General features: G+C 40.5%; 2 protein-coding genes across 2 annotated transcripts in view; both read right to left on the bottom strand.

The window, feature by feature from the left end:
* LOC135470165 (SUN domain-containing protein 1-like) overlaps window positions 1-2,385 on the bottom strand; it is a 35,030-nt gene extending 32,645 nt beyond the window's left edge. Inside the window, exon 1 of the mRNA XM_064748978.1 lies at window positions 2,276-2,385. The gene's annotated coding sequence lies outside the window, so the exon portion shown is untranslated. The remainder of the gene's footprint in view (window positions 1-2,275) is intronic.
* A 4,736-nt stretch (window positions 2,386-7,121) lies between these two features.
* The window catches only part of LOC135478613 (uncharacterized), a 38,796-nt gene continuing 23,339 nt past the window's right edge, over window positions 7,122-22,578 (bottom strand). Inside the window, exons 2-3 of the mRNA XM_064758636.1 lie at window positions 20,069-20,274; window positions 7,122-10,696 (exon numbers count right to left, since the gene is read on the bottom strand). Of these exons, the coding sequence (XP_064614706.1) occupies window positions 9,696-10,696; window positions 20,069-20,072 (1,005 nt within the window). The 5' untranslated portion in view covers window positions 20,073-20,274 and the 3' untranslated portion in view covers window positions 7,122-9,695. The remainder of the gene's footprint in view (window positions 10,697-20,068; window positions 20,275-22,578) is intronic.

Raw genomic sequence — 22,578 nt, 5'->3', positions numbered from 1 at the left:
CCAAATAGGTAAAATTTCCTTGCTCTAAATTCTGACTGCCGAGTGCCACGTGAGGCAGCAGCAAGTACCATTTTTAAGGTGAACATAAAGTCAGCCACTAAAGCTGAATTAATTAATAAAGTAGTATTCCAGATATGTTCTAAAAATATTTTAAAAACTCTACACTTTAGAGCAGAGTTCAGCCCATTGGTCAAGCTCATGTAGCGTAACATCTACGCCATAACAATGTATCAGTTTCTGTTGTAATATGTCTTTAACTTACATGGCATCATCATGATGAGCTGGGAATTTTTGATGTCAATAAAATGGCGTCAGGGTCCTGCTGCTGGGCATTTGACAGGTTCCCATTATATGTACTTTTATTCTAAGGAGTGAACATTTTCTAGCCCATCCACCTGCATACCACTTGGGTCAGGAAAAGTACAGACGACATGTCATGAAGCCTTTCAGACACATCACTGCTGATTCCTTGTCTCCTGTCACCCAACCGCTCATCATTTTATTCCCGTTTCAGAAATTGGACAGAAGGTGACATAATCTTAAAAACACTTACACTAACATAATGGCAGTCAGTTTTATGCCGACCTTTGATGAACAGCCAGGGCCCAATGACAACTGTAAGCCAGGGAAATTCATGGAATGTACATCTCCCTGTACAAGCCAGATTTGAATCCATACATCATAGTGATTGATTTATTTATTTGATTGTGTTTTACGCCATAGTCAAGAATGTTTCACTTATATGACGATGGCCAGCATTATGTACTTTGAATGTACGGTCGAAGAGAAAGCCAGCATGATCTGGACTTGAACTCAGTGCGAGAGCATTGGTGAAAGGTTCTTAGGGCATTCATGATTGCACCACGCTGGCTTGCTAACCCCCTCAGCCAACAAGGGTACGTTGACAAAGAATGCACAAAACATGTGGCCACATATAAAATCAAATACACGAAAATTCCTTGGGTGAAATTTGGCCACTTTTTTTTCATATGGTCTCCAAACTGCACCAATTCTTGCATTGTGGATCTTACATACATGCTAACAAAAACAACAGGCTAATTTACCCTAGAGGTGAGGGGGTTTAACACATTCCAGTAGATTCTGCTGAGAACTATCAAGATAAAAACATCAATTTACACTTTTATGGAGCATTCTAATGTTTAAAATTTTACAAATGCTGCTTGATTCAGTTATATTTTGACTGAAGGCAGGAGAATTTTTGATAAAAATTTTCAAACAACGATGAATTTTGCCAAACAAGAAGCTCATCCAGATATTTTACTTATTTTTTCCACTTAAAGCTTGTATCATTATTTCTCGTTTTCATTTTGCAGAAAAAAACAGCTGCACAAACTTTTCTAGTTTTAAAGACTACTCCGTTTCAAAGTTTGTAAAACTTTTGGAACTCTTTAAAGTTTTAACTTTAAATGATCACTCAGAAAAATCTACAAAGATTAACAATCTGTGAGAATATGTTTTTTAATACTGATAGTATGCTCTTGAACAATAACACTAAAGACTCTGATTGGCAAAAAAAGACAAAAAAGGTAGTATTTCGAAAAACCAACAGTTTTTCAATCTGATCAATATTTTGGCCTACCAAAGGAAAATGAAGAATTTTGCTTAATAGAGATTTTAGTATCTTTTATGCCTTATTGTACCTCAATTGTATATTAATTGTATTGTTTAGGTATATATTTGTGTCCTTAGTCTGGCTTGATTGTCAGGCCAAAGAAAAAAATTATGCCAAAAAAATATCTATAAAACGTCATGTTATGGAAACCATGAAAATGATCTTGGCAGTTTTAAAACTTTCAGATTGGAGTTTAGTCAAAGTAACACTCTTGTTAGAATTCAAAAACTGTACACTGCATAGAAATCAACTTACATCAGATATGGTAATGTATCTAATTAAAACACACCATCTGATCAAGCTTACCTACTGTCAGATCTAGTAACAAAATTCCCACTATCAGACTAGCATCATCACGATACATGAATCAATTATCTACGTCATTTTACTTGAGCTGACAACAAAACAAGATTTAATATCAATGATGTTGAAGGGAACGCAAATGTGTATACATTTCCCACGCTGTCAGATTAGCGCAATGCCATAAATCGATTGGCCTGAGTAATGTCAAGGTAACTTACCACAATGTTGTTGTGGTTTACTCCCACATCAAACGACAGATGACGCTATCCTCTTGGTCTTAATAACCAGAAGGCTTGCTACCGATCTCCGCCAAGTACTCGTGCTTTTTCAGTTACATACCTTATTTGTTTGTTGTCTGTCAAGGAATCCTTCACCTTCTAACGGTTAAAACCTAAACTTTGAATATTTTCGGTGAGTCAGCCATTTTGAATTTCCCTCGCGTTTACGGATCCCACTGGTTGTATGACGTCACAACTCACACATCGTTACTTTTCAGCGGAAACTGGAATGCCATGTTTTAACACATTCACAGGTTATCAAGAACGTTTAAAACACATCACTAGCACTATTAATGTTCAATAACCGTTAAGTAAAGGCAATTCCTGGTTATTTCGGACAGAAGAAGGCGTTTATTTCCCAAGAAAAAGACTGAGAATAGCATGAGATAAACACCCGGGTGTCCTCGGTCAAAGGGAGGTTACTGCTGTTTGGATGAATGACCTCAGTAGCTCCCCTTTGGCTATGTTTCACACATCACGCGAATCCACTGCATGGAAGGAAATGATTTACCGTTTTAACGGTTTTCAAGCGAGTGATTAATAAAGAAAAGCATTTATTCATTGCATTGCGTACTATGCTCACGGACATGGTATAAGCCTACATAAACCTGCAGTCATTTTCTCCATTTTCACTCAGCGTACGGTAATTATGGCCAAGCAACAAAAGGAAAACTAATATGACGTGTTTGTGTTCCACCAATATTGTGTGGCCAGATACATAATACAGACCTACAGATCTTGTCTGGTACATTGATACAATCCCCGCCAGTCGAATTCAGCTCATTATCAGATAAAACTTACTTTGCCTCTTGTGTCATGACGTACGTAGGTCTATGGCTGTTGGAAATATTCTTTCGCTTTCGCTGCAGCTTAAGTGCCGTAAAGAACTAAATGTACTTGTATATCCGTTAACTTCAATAGACTGGCATGCACGACAACTGTCAGCTATAGACAGTGGAAGGCGTATACCAGACAGCTGATAGAAAAGACACTCTAGCTCCTTGGATAGTTACAAGTAGGCCAGTACCTGATAAATTCCTGGACTTCAAAATCGTTTGTCAAACCAGCGCGACTGGATTCAGTGGCCAGCTCGACTCGTTACGGCGCTATGTAGACCAGTGGACCAAAGTGCACTGCATGTGGATATAGTCAGACAAAACGATGTATTGAGTTGAGTGTCATTGGTGAAAGCCGATAATAAAAACTGTCCGATTTCGAATTAGGGACTTACAATCTTGACTTCAGTGTTCCACATTCTTCAACATGGTGAATGGTAGGCCTAAAATACATTGTTTTGAGAATAGATTGAAATTTTCTCTGACTAAAGCGGATCACGTGCATTTATTTATATTTCTTTCTTTCATATTTATATTATGCCGCACTGATTTAAGCTATATTTCCCATAGATTACAGTAATCACAGCTATTATAAACTAAGTATTGCACTTCACAATAACTATGCTCTAGGCAGGTTTACATGCATACCGAAATATAAGAAAAACTTACGCATATGCTAAAACACACCACCTCAGAAATGCCCTCGCTTCCATGCAACCCCAAAACTATGGAAGAATGACAATATCTGTGCAGATACGATTCTAGCTTCAGAATGATCTTACTTGCTGGCAGCTCACCTGATATTAATTATTATTAAATCATTATTAATCATCAAATTAATCATTAATAGTCCCTCAGAAATGTTGAAATTCATGTTTACATACATGTCCACATGGTTCATACTGACTTCCTCCCCAGTCGTACGCGGGACCGGTAGATCCAGGATCAATCCTTGATCGAGTCACACCTAAGACTTTAAAAGAGGAAGTTGTAACTTCCTCGCTTGGCGTTCAGCATGAAGGGGATAGTGCAACGACTGGTTGACTCGTATCAGTATAATGGCTCGGGCGGGGCGGCTTACTTGCCTTCGGTAAGTCGTCTCAGTGAAGCAGCACTAAATAAAAGAGCGGTGGAAATCCGTCCTGCAACAAGGAGGCACATTACATGTACATGCACCCTAATGATTCCTTCGTCGTCATAGGACTGAAAAATTGTTGAGTACAACGTTAAACCCCAAGCACTCACTCACTCACTCCCCAGTCGTACGCGGGAAGATCCTGCAGCAACCTGCGGATGGTCGTGGGCTTCCCCACGGGCTCTGCCGCCGTTGTGTTAGAGAAATATTCTTGAGTAAGGCGTAAAACAATATGCAATGAAATAAATAAATAAATAAATTTTAAAAATGTTAATAAATGCGCCGCAGTATCCTTCCTGGTCAGGTGACCACGCTTACTTCTCAATCTCGTTTCCTTATTCTCCATGAGGTTCTAGAGAACTACCCACAACTATGATTACGTATTATGTACGGTACTGTTGTAGATGTAGAACATAGATATTCGGTCAGTGTCAACGACCGAAATCGCCAGTCGTAGAGGGCGAGTTTCATCAGTAGCCTCCCTTTCACCCCATTTCCTTCTCTCCAAAGTCTTAGCCGGTTCTCAGCGGACAGATTAGTCGATTGTTGTTTAATGGCGTATTCAAGAATTTTTCACTTTGTTCGATGGCGGGCGATTTTATTGCTGGAAGAAAGTGCATGGGATAAACCATCGACCGCTGGGTAATCACTGACGAACTTTCCTACATGTGACATGAACAAACCATGTTAGTGCAAGACAAATGGTGGTCTTCAACGACCGTAAGACTGCAGAAACGGCCTACGAGCGCCGTCGACCGCCTTATTGTCAGCAAGGTCATCCATGGGGCATTGAGCCTTGTGTAATCTGCAGATTCTCTCTTCAAGGCTGGGGTTGAGCTCGCATCTTGTGAACCTCCACAAGCGTATAAGAGTCTCATATCAGCTGAGGTTGAGGAAATAGTTCAGCAGCCGACTTTTTCGGATGGTTATATATGTAGCTTGATATAAAATATATGTAAGTGAATAGAGAATAAGCGACAAACACAACAGTAGCTCTTGAATATAATTTATTCAGATTCGATCGCCGTACACATACAAAACATCCCATTCAAACACACAAGGCTTAATCTATAACAGAGTTCCAAAGGCCTATAGGTTGTACATATAACAGAAAGGCACAGAATGGCGACGCTAAAATATCGACATTGTCTCATGGCCTTTTCATACGTAACAAGCGTATAGGTGCAATCATGTGAAGACCGTTACCGTCGGCCACAGGCAGAAGCCCAGTAAGTCTAAGTGGAAATACCGTTTGGTAAGCAGTGTGAGGATTGAGATCCCCATATACACATGTCAGCATGTTAGACTTGTTCAAAATAATTTTGCAACTGAAAGAACATAACTTATAAAACTCGGCATATAACTTAATACGCCACTCGAATGAACTCAATGGGTGGTATACGGAGCTTGTGTTTAAAGGGATAGAGAATCGACGCTGCCTGACTGACAGTGCAGATACGGGTTCCTGGGTTAAATCTTACAGGCTTGGTCACGCTTGAATAAATGTGCCATACCTAAAATTCAGCTTAGGCAAGGCATACCCTAGACTTGCCTATCTCTCACACTAGCCAGTCGGAATCGATTTTGTATAACTTTAAGACTTTAAGATTGAACTTCATACAGGCAACGACTGGAGACAACTAAAAGCGACTTTTTTCTGGTTCCCCTAGCAAAGTGTTATATTTCAGTATTAATACTGTAATCTTTTGGGATCTATGTATATATTTATGCAGGATATATTTCTTTATAACAGATAAGGGAACTTTTATAATAGGGCAGGGAACCTTGTCATTGAACCAAACACTCAAAACACACGAAATAGCACAATGTAGGAAATACAAATAGTTTGCTGAAATTTTGCTGAGCGTGCCGGTTGTATGTAATGTCATGCACGCTCTTGTTGTAGCTGAAAAGAGACTAAAACAAAACCTACAATCTGGCGTCATGATACCTTTCTGTGCAGATCTAGAGGCGAAAATACAGTGTATGTACAAACCAGAAAAGCGGTTGGAACGCGCGCTAACGGCATGGGTCGGTGCTAACTGCATGTGTCGGTTCTAACTGCATGGGTTGGTGCTAACAGCATAGGTCGGTGCTAACGGCATGGGTCGGTGCTAACGGAAGGTTCTTCCAGAAGCAGTATGTAAGCCAATAACGTAATAATAAATGATGCATCAAACAGGCAAGGTCGTCATCAACACAACGAAAGAACACCTACTTATAATATTTTCCCAAATAATTATACATGTACATGTAATTTATAATAAGCACAGACATTACTTACGTTAATTCAACATTTAAACAAATTACAGAGAATTCAAAGAGATGTGCCGTATTCATTCACTCGTTTACTATACTGTTTTTAGCGCTATAATAAAGTAGTGTTCATGTACACGATGGCGGTCAGTTTTCATGAGTGGAAGAAACTGAAAAATGAAGAAACCTTTGACAAGATTATGTCTAACCTTCCCGAGAGTGACGAACAAATACGCAAACCATAATAGTGGAAGATAAATGGTCTTCAATGGACGGTAACAGGAGCGTCACCTAATCATTTTTATCAACGCTCTAAAGTCACCAAAGCCTTAGAAACAGTGGAAGCGGGGGTATAAAAGCCAATAAATTCACTGCCCAAGGCCAGGATTGTATTCACATATTGTGTGTCCTAGTGAATGAAGGAAAACATCCCTTTGACTATTCATATATAGTAGCGGTATTACCACTTGTGCAACAGCCAACCGCGTACAATGGTATAGTTCATTTTCTGGGATTGCAATAACAGAACTTCTTATTGGGGGAGATTCTGCCATAGGCCTACCTTACAGATCAAGGTCCTCTCCGGCCGTGCTTTGGATGGTCTTCCAGCAGCCTGCGGATGGTCGGGGTTACCCCCGGGCTCTGCCCAGTTTCTTCTCACCATACTGATGACCTCCGTTGTATAAGTGAAATATTCTTGAGTACCGCGTAAAACACTAATCAAATAAATAAATAAGAATGAAGCAAAATAGCTGTGACGAGTCAAAGAAGCATGGAAATGGGTTTCCGCATTTTCGGCTCTTTGTTACAGAGATCCAATCGGTATTCCAGGCAGAACCCAAGGAAGCATACGGTAGCAATCTATAGCTTCCAAGATTTTGATTAGAATTTTTTGATTTTTCATTTAGCAAGATTGTATACGAGTAACTCTGTGCTAATTGCCGTAGATGGGATGTCTACAATATTCTTTCAACAAGGACTCAAGAGAAACTCAAGGTCACGACCTTCAAGCATGGCAATGTATACTGTATAATAAACAAACCTCACAGACATCAAGGGCCGGTCGCTGTTGGAGACAATAATGCGGCTATACATTTGACATCATTTGGAAAACGTCTTCAGGATCTGGAGATAATTAATGTTCTCCACATTAGAAATTTTCACAAGAGGGATTAATAGCTTTGTGCATGGAGTGATTAGTTGATCGATTGATTGAATGGTTAATGTCATACCCAAGAATATTATACTTAAAGACCCCTACAACGGGCTCGCCAGGGTCATCAATGGTGGAAACCGAAGTGCCGGGAATAAAGTCAAGAACTGATCAAGTATTCCTCGTGTGACAGTCAAAGCTTATCACACTCAGAACAGGCTCATTGTGTATATGGCATTCAGGTGGTAGGAAAACAAGTGATCTCCGATGATTCCGTGTGAGGCTACATAAAACTGGACCATGTCGACCGTTTATCACGAAAAACGGCGGAGGCATGGAAATCCCGGGAATCTATTTTGAGAACTGAGATAGGGGGCAAAGCAACACCTCTGCTCGAGATGAGAGAACCACGCACAAATGCCGGTGGATAAGCTGGCAATCAAGAAATGAGTGTAGACAATCAATAAATGAGTACAGGCAATCAAGAAATGAGTACAGGCAATCAAGAAATTAATACAGGCAATGAAGAAATGAGTACAAGCTATCGAGAAATGAGTGTAAGCAATCAAGAAATGAATGTATGCTATCAAGAAATGAGTGTATGCCATCAAGAAAATGAGTGCAGGCAATCAAGAAATGAGTGCAGGCAATCAAGAAATGAGTCTAGACAATCAAAAAACGAGTGTAGACAATCAGGAAACGAATTTAGACAATCAGGAAATGACAGTAGAAAATCAAAGAAATGAGTGTAGATAATCACGAAATGAATGCAGGCAATCAAGAAGTGAGTGTAGGCAATCACGAAATGAGTGCAGACAATCACGTAATGAGTGCATAGAGAATCGGGATGTTGTGAACAAAGCACAAGATATAGAATCGCTAAAACACGCACCACATATCCATTATCTGTACGATCTGACATGGAACAAAGGAGATAAAACTCTATATTTAGATGTAGTGTAAACAGTGTATTTACCAAAAAGGAAAGAGTCAATCCATCAAGTCAACTGCAAGTGCGCACAGGAAAGTGAAGGAAGCGATTGTGGCATTTGGCCTCCACTTTTTCGATGTAGGCTAAATCCTTCAAAAGTATTTATTTATTGAAGGACAAAAAGCATTCGCATGCGACTTGAAGATTCAATACTGCTTAACAGCTTAAAATGTTTTTATATGTACACGGAGTAAAATTGTTCATTTTTTAAACTTTTTGATTGATGTTTTGATTCGCACTTGATGGAAGGCGATCAGGTCTGTATATTTTATTTATTTATTTATTTGACTGGTGTTTTACGCCGTACTAGGTCTTTATATGGAGTATAGAGGTAATTACACACGCATCCTATCACACATCACATGCGTGTGTATGTCAAGACATGCACTTGATATCACATTATAATAACAGGATATTGTATCACTTCATTTGTTATCATGTGACAAGAATGGTACAAAATGTGGGCCAGTCTATACCGATGTACAGCGCAGTAGAGAAAGTGTCACAGATAATTATATCACAGATCAGGGGAAATCAGAAGCATGTCATGCGCACTCAGCATATGTACATCTGCATATGTATAATCCCGTAGAACCTCGTCTGTCTCGTGTTACAATGGGTCCAGTGGGAGTCTCGAAGTGGAACCGTTGAAGAATTCAAATACTCTATACAACAACGACCCTCGGTTGTTCAAAACGATGGCGCACGTGAATTCTGATAGGTTTGTTGAGTTCTGCACGTGAGTTTAGTTACACAGAATGGAAACATGAAGAGCCAATGCGAATTTTGGTGACGTTGTTCGGACCTTTTTTGCTATTGTGTTACATGACTATAACCGCGGGATGCCAGTTCACGCGAGACAGTGCAGGGTTTTGCGCGACTGCCTTAGTCTGTGTATAGGGATTAGCTTGGAGAATCTGAAGTTCCAACTGACCTTGTTCATGTCTCTGTATAAATGGAACAAGCTATATCGGACCAGTTCTTGACAGTCACACGCTTTGTTTGCCCATTGCTTTATTCACTGATTATAGTGCAGTTCCGTCTTTAGCGGTAAGAGTGAAAGGACATTGACGATGTTGTGGACAAAGTTCAGTGCATTACCTGTAGATTTCAGGAATGGAGACACATGTTAATTATTTGGATAGGACAGACTAGCACCGTTAAAGAAAGCAGCAGAATCAACGGACGGAAGAAACACCCTTTGCCGTAACAGAAAAGTCCTTCTTCGGAAACGCTGGAGATGTTGTTGTCGTAGAGCTGTCCGACAGCGACTTGGATTAGCACGCAAAACGCGGAGACCAAGAAATACATAGCCCCCGACATTATAGAGTAATTCTCCTTGCCGTAGTAGACCGTCAACATGGCGATGGGCACGCAGTTCGCGAGGCCGATGGCGATGCCTCCGAATATCGTAGACATGATCACAACCCACTGTATCTGGAGCCATAGAAGGTTCAAACATATCACAACTAAGAAAGACGAATAGCAGGCCAACAGAAGACCGAATCTAGTTCGCAACGTTCCTAGACAATCAAAGATGGCACCTGCGGAAAAACGCGTGACGGCAATGGTACCGGAAATGACGTATATGAACACGTCAGGTTTCCGGATCCTCATCGTGTAAAGCATTGTGGTGAGGTTATTCAGGTACGCATACGCGCATGCGTAGAATAAACCTGAAGGCCATATCATGAGCTGAAAAAAGGGGCTCAGCAACATTTTTTTCAGTGAAAACTCTGCCTTGGGGTCGGCTTGACTTTCCAAAGCTTTCAGACCATTAGTTTTGGGAAGGTTGTTCTCTTCGTCTTCGTCAGGGGATATTAACTGCATGTCTTCAGCTTCCTTCTCATTTTTTAACTCTTCTTTAGGAATGGGTCTGTGAAACATTATACACAGGAAGAAGAGCACACCGTAAGTCACTGCCGTTGCCAGAAAGAACCCAGTCAAGTTCTCGTTCTCGGCAAATGCAAATCGGTACAGTGTGATATAAAACGCTTTGCCGAGTCCGATAAAGGCCAGGTATGCGGACGTAATTTTCCCTGTGTGCTTAGGTGAGAAATTGGATACAGCAATGCCTGACAGCGTCCATAGTGACATCCGAAATGTCGCCGCTGAAAATAGAAAAAGTATTAAATATTAGAATTAGTGAGTGTGAATTCCAGTCGTCATTAATGGAAATACATGTATCTGAGGCTTGATTTCTAAAGAGAACGTAAGCAGCATAACCGCCACTATCCTGTATGTAAGAGTATCACGTCGCCATTGTTATATTGAGTTGACAAAACGACACATGCGCGCTTTGCGAAACGTGCCTTGGAGATTCACAGGAAGAATGACAGCAAAAGAAAATCCGCAACAACTCTTATTTGTTTGTTCTCACTTCTTTCCCCTGCAACCTATCACACATATAGCCTTTCATTGGCCATATAGAGAAAACTTCATGATGTCCTCTTTTATTCTCTTGAGGAATAGTGTACCAGCTTAAATCAACAAAGACAAAGAATTATCTTGAATCATGCATGATCCTTATGAATTTATATGTAAATGAAATATAAACTATATGTTAACTACTTGGATATTTGTTAGGCTGATATTGGGATTACAGGCAAAAACTACGCATTCCTTTTGAGAATAAACCATTGGCATTTTTTTACGTATCACTTCGTACAGGAAGATCAGATTCATTTATTTCTTTTTTCTAGCTGAAAATGAATGGAGCCAATTTACTTTCTATAAACATGCGATTCCGTACATGGGATTTCAACAGCTCTTTAATTTCTCTTTTGTATGGATCTCCTTACGTCGTTAATAAAGACATACAAAACATCTATGCTTAAAGACTAACAGGAAGCTTTTGATGGATTACTTGAGCTATAGGCCTTTTTCTCGACATTTAATTAATTACTTGTCTGGAATTCATTAAGGGGACGGGAATAAATTACAAAAAACGAATTTTGATGTTCCGCAAACAGATTGTTGTGTAAATATGTTGGTCTTGGATCATGTATTTGACCTAGCTGATTTTGGCATTACTAACGCTGGCAGCAATGTCATCAAACACTACCAGATGGCCGTTCCATGGTTTAGGAGTACCACGCTATAGAGAGGCAATGCCGTAAGAACATTAGCAACCTTCATTTATCATGTTTTCTTTTCGCACGCCAAGCATTTCAAGCTGTGGGCTCCAAAACTTTCACATAAATTCAAGGAGAGAAAAACAAGGTCGACAATCAAGAGACCAACAGCGCTGCAAGCGGCGTCACGTTGCCAGCAGACGTTAGCGTAGATCAGACGCAGCTTCGAGGAGAGGACAGCCAATGTACGGGTTTTGTAATCCCATGAGCATCCTCTGTAAACCGTAAACGACGGCCGCCAATATGTCGCAGCCACTTAAACCGGCTCCTATAATGTGACCATTACCGAGCCCCAGGCCAATTAACTAAGTTTCCATTAGTGGTCAATGTGCCCTCCCAAAGGTTAATGTCACTGTATGGTTCTAATTACAGAATGGTGTTTGAGGCATCCCCAAGATTTTTCCTCCGTAAATGTCAAATGTTCCAGCAATATCGGCCTTTTTTCTATATGCCGCTTAATTAAAACACATGGAACATAGTAAATTAAAAGAGAAAGTTTTACGCAGACATCGAATACATTATCAAGCGGAGCATTATGGTTTTGGGCGATAGAGGAAAAATATATAAGTTTGAATTATAAAGGCAGTAACAATGTTTTGCTACACATACATTTTACAAAGCTAACTGATCATGTAACCGTTGGATCACTGTCACGTGGCATTTCTAACATTCGCCGTTTTATTCTGCATGTATGCAAGGTTAACATAACAGTACTGGAGACGCAGTTTGCTACGAAGGCTTTACCATTGTATACCTACTGCAGCCCTGACGCATACTGTGGCTAATCACGCGATGCCACTACTCTGTGCTAATGCCAAGCACGAACACAAGGGTACGATGGCCTGTGGCTTTTATATTCTTCTTTCGTCATAACAGAGACACACAGGAAGTGAAACTAGAAATAAAATACCATAATGCCGTCGTCACATCCCTTCGTGCCATCGCATCGTGTCATCGTCCCATCCCATTTGCATTTTGAACCATTGACAAGCGATACTGTGCGATAAAACGATGATACGATGATTACCTTAACCGGCTTCCATATCCCTCAATACTGGAGTGAAGTCAAAAATTGTATCTGTCCAAGCAATCAATGCGAAATTTGACCGGCTACACAAAAAATTCCCCACATGACGTTTTACACAAACCGTGCACCAAAGGAATAAGAAATTGTATAAGATACACAATAAAAGCGGAATCCACATAAAATCATTCAACAGTTTTCAATGATGTTTGAATGTTCCATGCGAATGAGTGAAATCTGTGTTCAAATCGTGTACCATATTGTTATATACGCTGTAGACAGGAAACTCTGTACATCAGTTGCTCTTTGATTGCAACAGTTCCTACATCGAGAGAGTGAGTGAGTGAGTGCCTGGGGTTTAACGTCGTACTTAACACTTTTTCAGTCATGTGACGACGAGGGATTCCTTAGGGCGCATGTAACGTGCATTTTCACAGCTCTTTTATCTAGTTCTGCTTCGCTGAGACGCCTTACCGAAGGCAAGAAATTCACCCCACCCGAGCCAATATACTGAAACGGGTCAACCAGTCGTTGCACTATCCCCTTCATGCTGAACGCCAAGCGAAGAAGTTACAACTTCCTCTTTTAAGGTCTTGAGTATGACTCGACCCAGGATTGACACTGGATCTACCACTCCCGAAGCGGACGCTCAACCAACTGTGCTACTGGGGCCGGTGTTCTTACATCGAATATTGGGGGCCTCCGTGGCTCAGTTGGTTAGCGCGCTAGCGCAGCGTAATGACCCAGGAGTCTCTCACCAATGCGGTCGCTGTGAGGTCAAGTCCAGCTCATGCTGGCTTCATCTCCGGCCGTACGTGGGAAGGTCTGCCAGAAACCTGCGGATGGTCGTAGGTTTCCCCCGGGCTCGGCCCGGTTTCCACCCGCCATAATGCTGGCCGCCGTTGTATTAGTGAAATATTCTTGGGTATAGCGTAAAACACCAATCAAATAAATAAATAAATACATCGAATATTGCAATCTAATTCAGCATTATGGATATACTCTCCCTAGTCCCGGTGTAACCGGAATTACCTTTAGTTGTCGAGCAAACTAAGATTTACTTGCAAGAGAATTATACTCATTGTACATCTTAGGAAACTTAGAGTGAAGGCGTTTGATGGAATAACCTTGACGCATTATTTTTTGCAGTAAAAACACACGTCCGCCATTCGTCTCTCTGTACTTCCATAGTTTGAGAAATAAAAACAATCGTTCTGCTTTAAGTAAGATATTGTTACATTTTGAAAACTGGTACAGCAAAATTTAGCTTTATCACTTAATATCATGAGTGAAAATATTGTCATTTGCTTCTTTGCCTCGCGTACTTTCGAATTTGCATGGCTATACATCAGTGCGATACCTTGTAGGCCTACACTCTCTCTTACACTAGCAAAAAATCATGACTGTAGGTTAATGCAATAATGTACAAATGTTATCCCGTCTATCTCCGCTATCGAGAAAATAAGGGTACCTATAGTTCAAATAATTGATTGTGTCGACAGCTGTCTTAACACAGCAAGTATTCATGTACGCGGAAGTGTCAACGCAGATGCTGTCACGGCGGTCCCGTCACCCGTGTAAGTGTGAAAGTCGATCTGCGCACCTTGTCGACGGCAGGCCAGTTAAGGCTCACCGATAACTGCACTACATGCCCTTCAATTGCCATACTAACATACCTCAACAATGCCTCGCAGAGCAACCCTATAGAATGCCTATAGAATATTCTGACCATCAGCCCTTATCGCAGGTCAAAAACAGTGTCATTGGTGGCTACTGCATCACTACCTCAAGAAGTTTGTCGGACACATGATGAGGTGAGCTGGTTTCCTCCGGCTATTTCCAGGTTCCACACATCCACTAATCAGCCCGCAGTTATACGTGACATATTCTTGCGGGAATACTATGTAAAAGCTCGAGATATTGAATGACCATCATATTCACACCATGCTTATATATGAAATGTGCGAGTTTGATTTGTGTTATCTCTATATTTCGCAATTCATTATTTAACCCACGACCAGCAGAGTGAAGAGGAAGCCAGAATCAGAGTTGAACTCACAGCGACCGCATTGGTGAGAGGCTCCTGAGTCATTGTGCTGTGCTAGTACGCTTGTCACTCGGCCTTTATTTATTTTTAACTTATTTGGTTGCTGTTAACACCCATACTGAAGCAAAAATTCTTTTACATCATTTATTTATTCATTTGATTGTTGTTTAATAATTTTTCACTTACACCATGGCAATCAGCTTAAAGGGTTGATGAAACCTTGGAATGACGAACATATTGATGGAGACAAGCGGTCTTCAAGGAACGTTAGATGCGTCCGTAAAGGCGTCCGATTTTCTCCTCAACCATTTATCCGATCGACTTCACACTCATAGGGTGTCTTACTTCACACGTAAAGAGATTGCGCGTCAACTATTCGAAAAATTGCATACACAGGTAACACCACCATTAATAACTGTTTACACACGATCTTGTCATTTATGTTCGTTGTATGCACCAGGTGGTCTCTGTTATCTTTATTGGCATTTGTCAAAAAATGACAGTAATTTAGTGTGGTAAAACACTTTCACATTATCACAAGTGCCATGTTATACATGATACATTTTAATCCTTGTTACGGTGTAATTTCGATATTCTGAATGATATATAATCTCTTCTTGAATGTGACGGGTAAATATTCCTCTTATATGTATATATACAGTCGTATACATGAGCCTATCCAGCCGCTTATGCCCCCTGATAGACGGACTTAATACACAGATAAGGAATTCACAGCATTCGATATCACGCGCCTTTTCGACGTGATCCTACGGTACCGAGACAAAGCTCGTGTATAGATTGGCGCCATCAGCGTAGTTAACACTCCCCCCCCACCAAATTTGGGGATAATTGTTGATAGAGGTGTATCAGATATTTAATAAGTATTTTCTGATTCCTTGAGCCTAAGTCTGTACCAATGGTATAAAAATCAAGCACTTACCTGTATCAATGGTAATCAAAAACATCCAAAATAACATCCAAAAAAAAAAAAAAAAACTATTTACTCACGTATTAGCAAATGTGTATTGAGTTATCAACATGGCGGCGCCCACGAAAGACAGCATGAAAAGTAATTGTGTATACCAAGGCAAGCGGTCGCATTTCTGTACCACTAAAAGCAAAGGAGGTCACCGCTCTTCGTACAGCATATGAGAAAAAAGATGTCACTGCAGTCTAATCAACCAGGTATGGTAAAAATCTTAAATATCAGCTTATGCCTCACAGTGAGGAACCCACGATAACAATTGTTGTATCCCCTCTGAATTCTGGTATGTAAAATCAAGTGGTAAGTTTGTAAATATATTTAAATCGCTACGGTTCAACTTGAGCACGGGCGGAGATGATAATAATACCCACGTAAACCTGTAAATAGCGCACTACTCAAAACTTCGGTACGTTCGCCATCAAGTGCAGTTGTTTACATGAGGTGAAAGTAGTCATCTCAGATTAGGTTGAGTAGTGCACTATTTACAGGTTTGCACGAGCCTCGCTTTCGACGTCGCTGTTGTAAAAAGCATGGCGATCAAGTACATTAGAGATGTAATCTCAGCAGAGGCAGTAGGTACATTTCTAGTTTAGAATGAACTCTTACCGTAATGCTGGACATAAATATATCACAGTAGACATACTAAAGTATTTAGGTCGAACATTTCTTCATCACCCATTAGTTCATTGACTGTATGTTAATAGCTAGAAATGTATTGAAGCTATTTGCTCACAGCATAAATATCTTCCCAGAAATTACCTTATAATTACCTGATACACTGTTAGGCCCGCGCAAAATCATGATGACGACAACAGAATAGTAGCGTGAAAAGAACACGCAAGAGAAATAGATTTATATTTATTGATCTATTTGATTGGTCTTTAATGGCTGACTCGACCCTTTTTCAGCCCCATCAGGGTTGTTATACGCCTGGGATGCATCACCGCCCCCACCAGGGAAGCCTATACCTGACAAACCCTCTGACCTATGGTCGTGGACTTCGAGTCGGCCACTACATTGATCCTGAATACTGGTGTGTTTTTTCACTGTTATTCAAGAATATATCACTGGATATGGCCTCCAGCAATGCTCAGGTTTATGGGTGGAGATGGACCTAAGAATTGAATAAACGAAAATTCCTTTTTGTGTGCGAAGAGAATACATATACATGTAGCTTACAGCCAACTGGCGTTGATTCTCTACTGGTAGAGACAGAATGAACTCAAGTAAGCTATCACAAGTTCATCAGATTAGGATGTTGTTTCTCATCAAACCCAGAGCGAAATGCCCAACCGTTTGAGTTAGAGACATCGTCTTCGCCAACACCAATCGTTGCTATCTCTCGGCTATCACGCATAGTATAACTGAATACAGAATGTATTAGATTCATAAACGCGCTACGTCATAAGAAGGTTGGAGAAAAGGATACAGGCTGTCAAGCCAATATCGAAACAGACAAACCAGACAAACTATTTATTTATTTATTTATTTATTTTATTGGTGTTTTATGCCGTACTCAAGAATATTTCACTTATACGACAGCGGCCAGGATTATGGTGAGAGGAAACCGGGCACAGCCCGGAGGAAACTCACCACCATCTGCAGGCTGCTGACAGACCTTCTCACGAACGGCCGGACCAGACAAACTAGGTCATGACCTAGTTAGCCAGCTTAGACATGTAACTCGCGGGAATTTTAATCACTAATTAATCTGAGATATCTAAGCTTGGTCATTTTTCATCTCTGATGTATTATAAACAAGTTGATAAAATCTTTGTAGATATATTAAAGCGGGGATCGAGCAAACAGCCTACGACCGGAAGCATACAGAATACATAATAGAAAATGTACATGTACTCCTGCCTGTCCTAGTAAGTAAACATCGATTAACTTTAATTTTACCATCAATGACCTCGTGTTAAAGCCAACCAATGTATACTTATTGTCCTTACTCCTCGGCTAATACTATATAAATACATAATTTTTTATCTCATACGTTCTAACCTACTCACATCAACTTTCCCCTAAGGCATTAGTTGTCTGACAGTCAGGCAATTTTAATGTAAAATTTCGTGTAGTATATTTGAAGGAGTTTTCGTTGTGTAAACGATGAAAGGAAAATTGCGAACGTCCTGTGGACGGGATTGATTTCTCCTTAAACCATGCCTGTAACATTTGTGGTTAGGTTCTGGTGTCTATTTTGAGATTCTCTCGCTTCTTCTTCCCGAATTTAAGAACAGACCTCAGGCTAGAAAGGCGTTCATTGCCTCCTTTCGGCCTATACGCGTGACGACAGCATATCCTAATCTTAAGCTTAGGTTAGTCAAAACAAACGGACTGCATTGTACACATATGCTTTGACACGCTGACAATAAATGTTGTTATGTATGTATTTATGCTTGGGGTTTTACGTCGTACTTAACAATTTTTCAGTCATATGACGACGAGGAGTTATTAGGTGTGTGCACATATATTGTGTCTTCCTGTGGCAGGGCGAGTCGATGCCATCAAAGTACTGCCGCCACTGATTTTTTTTTTTTTTTGATTGGTGTTTTACGCCGTACTCAAGAATATTTCACTTATACGACGGCGGCCAGCATTATGGTGGGTGGAAACCGGGCAGAGCCCGGGGGAAACCCGCGACCATCCGCAGGTTGCTGGCAGACCTTCTCACGTACGGCCGCCAGCATGAGCTGGACTTGAACTCACAGCGACCGCATTGGTGAGAGACTCCTGGGTCATTACGCTGCGCTAGCGCTTTAACCGACTGAGCCACGGAGGCCCCGCCGCCACTGAAGTATCATGCCGAAAACACCAGACAACGTTGTGTGGAAGATGTACCTTAGACAACGCACCGGCAGTGAGATTATTCTTGATGACTTACATATTTCATAAAGGCCCTGTATGGGTGAATATCATTGTACGCTTGCCCTGGGTACTCGTCGTACGTTGGAAGGTCTGTCAACAACCTGCGGATGGGCGTGGGTTTCCCCCGGGCTGTGCACCGTTTCCACCCACCATAATGCCGGCCGTCGTCGTATAAGCGAAATATTCTTGAGTACAACGTAAAACACCAATCAAATAAATAAATAAATTGCCCTGGGTACCAATATATTATTTAAGTTTTAACACGACACGCAAGTATTCAGACAAACAGTCAGTGGTCAGATTTAGACAGCGTTGGTAACGTATTAATCGAGCATTGAATTACTTCAACTTTGACCCTGGTTGCCATTGTTCTGCAAAAGGTACCCTATAAACGCCACAACCAAGAATTCATCATTTATACGACAGCCGTCAGTTTTATGACTGGAGGACAATGGATTCCCCCGGGTAAACCACTGACGTTTGGCAAGCTGCTGACCAACTTTTCCATGTATGTTACGAACTCCGCCTTTAAACATTGTATTATATTTTTTTTATTTCTTCTTGAGTCATCGTCTGACCTACATGTTTCCATTTTTTGCGTTATAGCCGGCACATTGTGAACAGTTATTTACTCAAGTCCATTTGAAAGCAATCATATTTACTGTCATTCACGGTGAAGGATTTTGCTGAGTTTGGAGATATATCGGCTGTCATGCCATTCGGCATTCGTCATCTGTACTCCATTTTCTGCACGCAGAACTCTGTGAGCTTGTGTTTCGTCATTTTAGAGATGGTATTGCTCATTGTCTCTTTGTGCTATTAGGCAATTCATCTTAACTGTGGATTCATTATTTACGTGGACTGACTTGCTTGAATATTTCATCCGGATTTGAACGCCGTAAGATACTTTAAATTGTATTATTTTGTATATTATTGTCACTTGTATTGTTTGTCTATTTTGTTAAAATATATGTATTGAACTTATTCAAAAATCTTCATGTGTCTTTGTTTGATCATATGTAAGGCCTATCGCTGATCTGAGAGTTAACAAGCCAGTTGCTTCTCATCTTTACTCCCCGATAGTGATACCCTTAAAATGTAACCGATGTTCACACTATATTGGTGGAAGATAAGTTGTCTTCAGCGAATGATAGGTAGGGCAACATTCATAAGGGCGTATCTACTTATTATAACCAAGGCCTCATACACAGTAAAACGGGTAAAACCACAAATTCCCTGTCCAAGACCGGGGTTGAACCCACACCTCGTGTGTCTTGGCAGTTGACCTCTCAGCCAGGACCAGCTTCCTGAGCGGCGTGTAAACCACTAATAAAAAATACTTTCACCATATTTGGCCCAAAGCAGGCAAATCCAGAAACCTCACTCTCTCTCTGCCTTGATATATTTACGTAACTTTATACTTACACATGAGGAATTGGAAGAGTGCCACTAGGAGGGCTGGTCACTGAAGAATTCGTGTTGATGTGCAGCTAAGGAGAGGAGTAGGACGGAGCCGACGCCGACGACTAGAGTAATCCAGTAAGTGATGATATGACCCAGCTGATAGGTGAGATACGCCTGTAAGAAACTCACCCCCATACCTGCCATACTGGCCGAGGCAACGATCTCCACTGCAAAAACAAATCCCCAAAACATTAGTACACACTTAAGTAACGATCTCGCTGCAAACAAAAGTCCCTGAAACATTTATACAGTTAAGCAAGATCTCCAGTGAAACGAGACTCCACAAAACATTAATATACGTAAGCGCAAAATGTATTTTATTTTTTTATTTATTCGATTTTTGTTCAATGCGAAAATCAATAATTTTTATTCCGCTGGGTCATTTTAATGGATGGTGATTAATGGATTCTTAAGCCCAAAATTATATAAGTTTCCCCAAAAATGTTGGGGAAACCGAACAAAATGGGTGGAGGAAACCAACTAACGGTAAGTATACATGACAAACTCCATGACAAAAGGCTGCAGCCGTCAATATAATTGTATTGACTTAAAATTCAGTTTTTCATACTCATTTTTTTTTTGGGGGGGGGGGGGGACAAAAGGATAAATGCTATGCTACTAAAACTATAATCTTTATACTTGTTGTGGTTAAAGGGGCCAACATAAAACCCAGGCCCTCACTGAGATGTACATCTTACTGCTGCTTGACATAAATTTCCAAATAAATAAAGTTGTTTTCAAATAAGGTTAGGTGAATCTGGGATGGAGGATGCCTGAAACGTGATTTAGGCAAATATTATCAAGTAGGCTAAAGGTTGTACGAATCTGGGATAGAGGATGAATGAAACGTGATTTAGGCAAATATTATCAAGTAGTTAATTGTAACACATAACACATGATGCAGGCGTCGTTACCTCGGCTAGATCGGCTTTGCTACATCAGCGTTGCATTGTTTCACTATCAGTGATTCATTAAAGGAGAGGAATACTTAAAAACATGACACTATAGGCTGAAAAGAGAACATTTCTTCTATCTGGTGGTGCCTGCTGCATAATTTTGCCATTTTTCCTCGCCATACACGTAAAGCCTGAAAATGGCAAAGCTGGCATCAATCGCTGAGTCCATCGCGTCCTCCATCTTTAACAACTTTATGCTGGGGTGTGTGTTTCCTCTCAGCCAATGAAAGTCGTTAAAACTGCCGGCTTGTTAGTGTAAACTCGGAACCTACGTCCAACATTCCGGTTTCCAGATCGTCAAGCGGAAAACGAACTGTACTGTTCGCTACCTTCAGGGAAGAAGAGTTCTACCGGAAATGTACGAACTGCACATCGGCGGTTTCCGACGGCTATTCTCCTCCTAACACAAAAGACTTCAGGACTAGCTCTTAGGCAAAATGGAGTTTTGGCGCTGACTTTATTTATAATTTATCAACTTGAGGTACATATTAGAATTTTGTTTATGGCATGCACCCTCGAGGAAAAGCATACTCTTTTCAATGGCATTTGATTGATATTTAAATTTTCTTCCCCTTTAAAGAAAGTAGTATTTCTAAATAACTAAACCATATTAATTTTAGGGAACAGATGTGAATGTTTCAAGATGACAAAGCTTGCAGTTCTTTTCGCGTTCCTCAGTGTTTCCTGTTTTGATTGTTTCTGCACATGCCCAATGCATGTGCAGAAACATGATAATACCGCGCTGCCGTACATCGCGTATCTCCATATTTAAGACTGTCCGTGATATCATGGATTTTTTTTCAAGCATAATGGAGCATTTAAAGTATTTTCATTTGGTGAAATATTGAGAAATATTGCTATTATTATAGTGATGAAGACGGAAACATCACAATTTCATCGGCCGGCAGGTGTGTTTTTCCGACTTAACGAGTACCTTGAAGCATTCCAATCATTTTAACCACATATACTGCTCCATCTGTGTGTGCTTACAAAACAACTACGGCGAGATCAGTGTCTCTGGTATTGATTGGTCTGGTCAACACCATCAAAGAGCGCTTCTGACTGGCCCAATCAGGTTAGTGAGAAAACCTGCACCTGGTTCAGCATACAATGCTAATTGATCACTAGACCAATACCACATAAAAAGCTCTTCCATGTTGTTTTTGATTACCTTATAATTCAAGTTTAAATCGAGAGGACCGATGTGCATTTAACAAGACTGCTCTTTAAACGCCTTCTCATAGATGGCCATTTAAATAAATCAATTTCCTAGAGGAGGCAAAATAGACAGGAATCCCATCGCCACAGACAAAACAATCAAAGAAGACAAGACATGTCTAAACCTTAAGGAAATTAATCGAACCCACTACTATAAAAAGACTGTATAAATTGAGTTCCAGATTTAATTTCAGATCCTGCCTTGATCGTAATCCATCCGCCCACGCCATTGTATTATTCCATTTACAAAATTTCTTCTATCATTAGACGACTTACTCAACGTTAGAACTTAAAAAA

The sequence above is a fragment of the Liolophura sinensis genome, chromosome 1, assembly GCF_032854445.1.
Source record: "Liolophura sinensis isolate JHLJ2023 chromosome 1, CUHK_Ljap_v2, whole genome shotgun sequence".
In the NCBI taxonomy this organism is placed as follows: domain Eukaryota; kingdom Metazoa; phylum Mollusca; class Polyplacophora; order Chitonida; family Chitonidae; genus Liolophura; species Liolophura sinensis.
The sequence above is the reverse complement of the archived record's forward strand: the minus strand, read 5'-3'. Positions and strand labels throughout refer to the sequence as shown.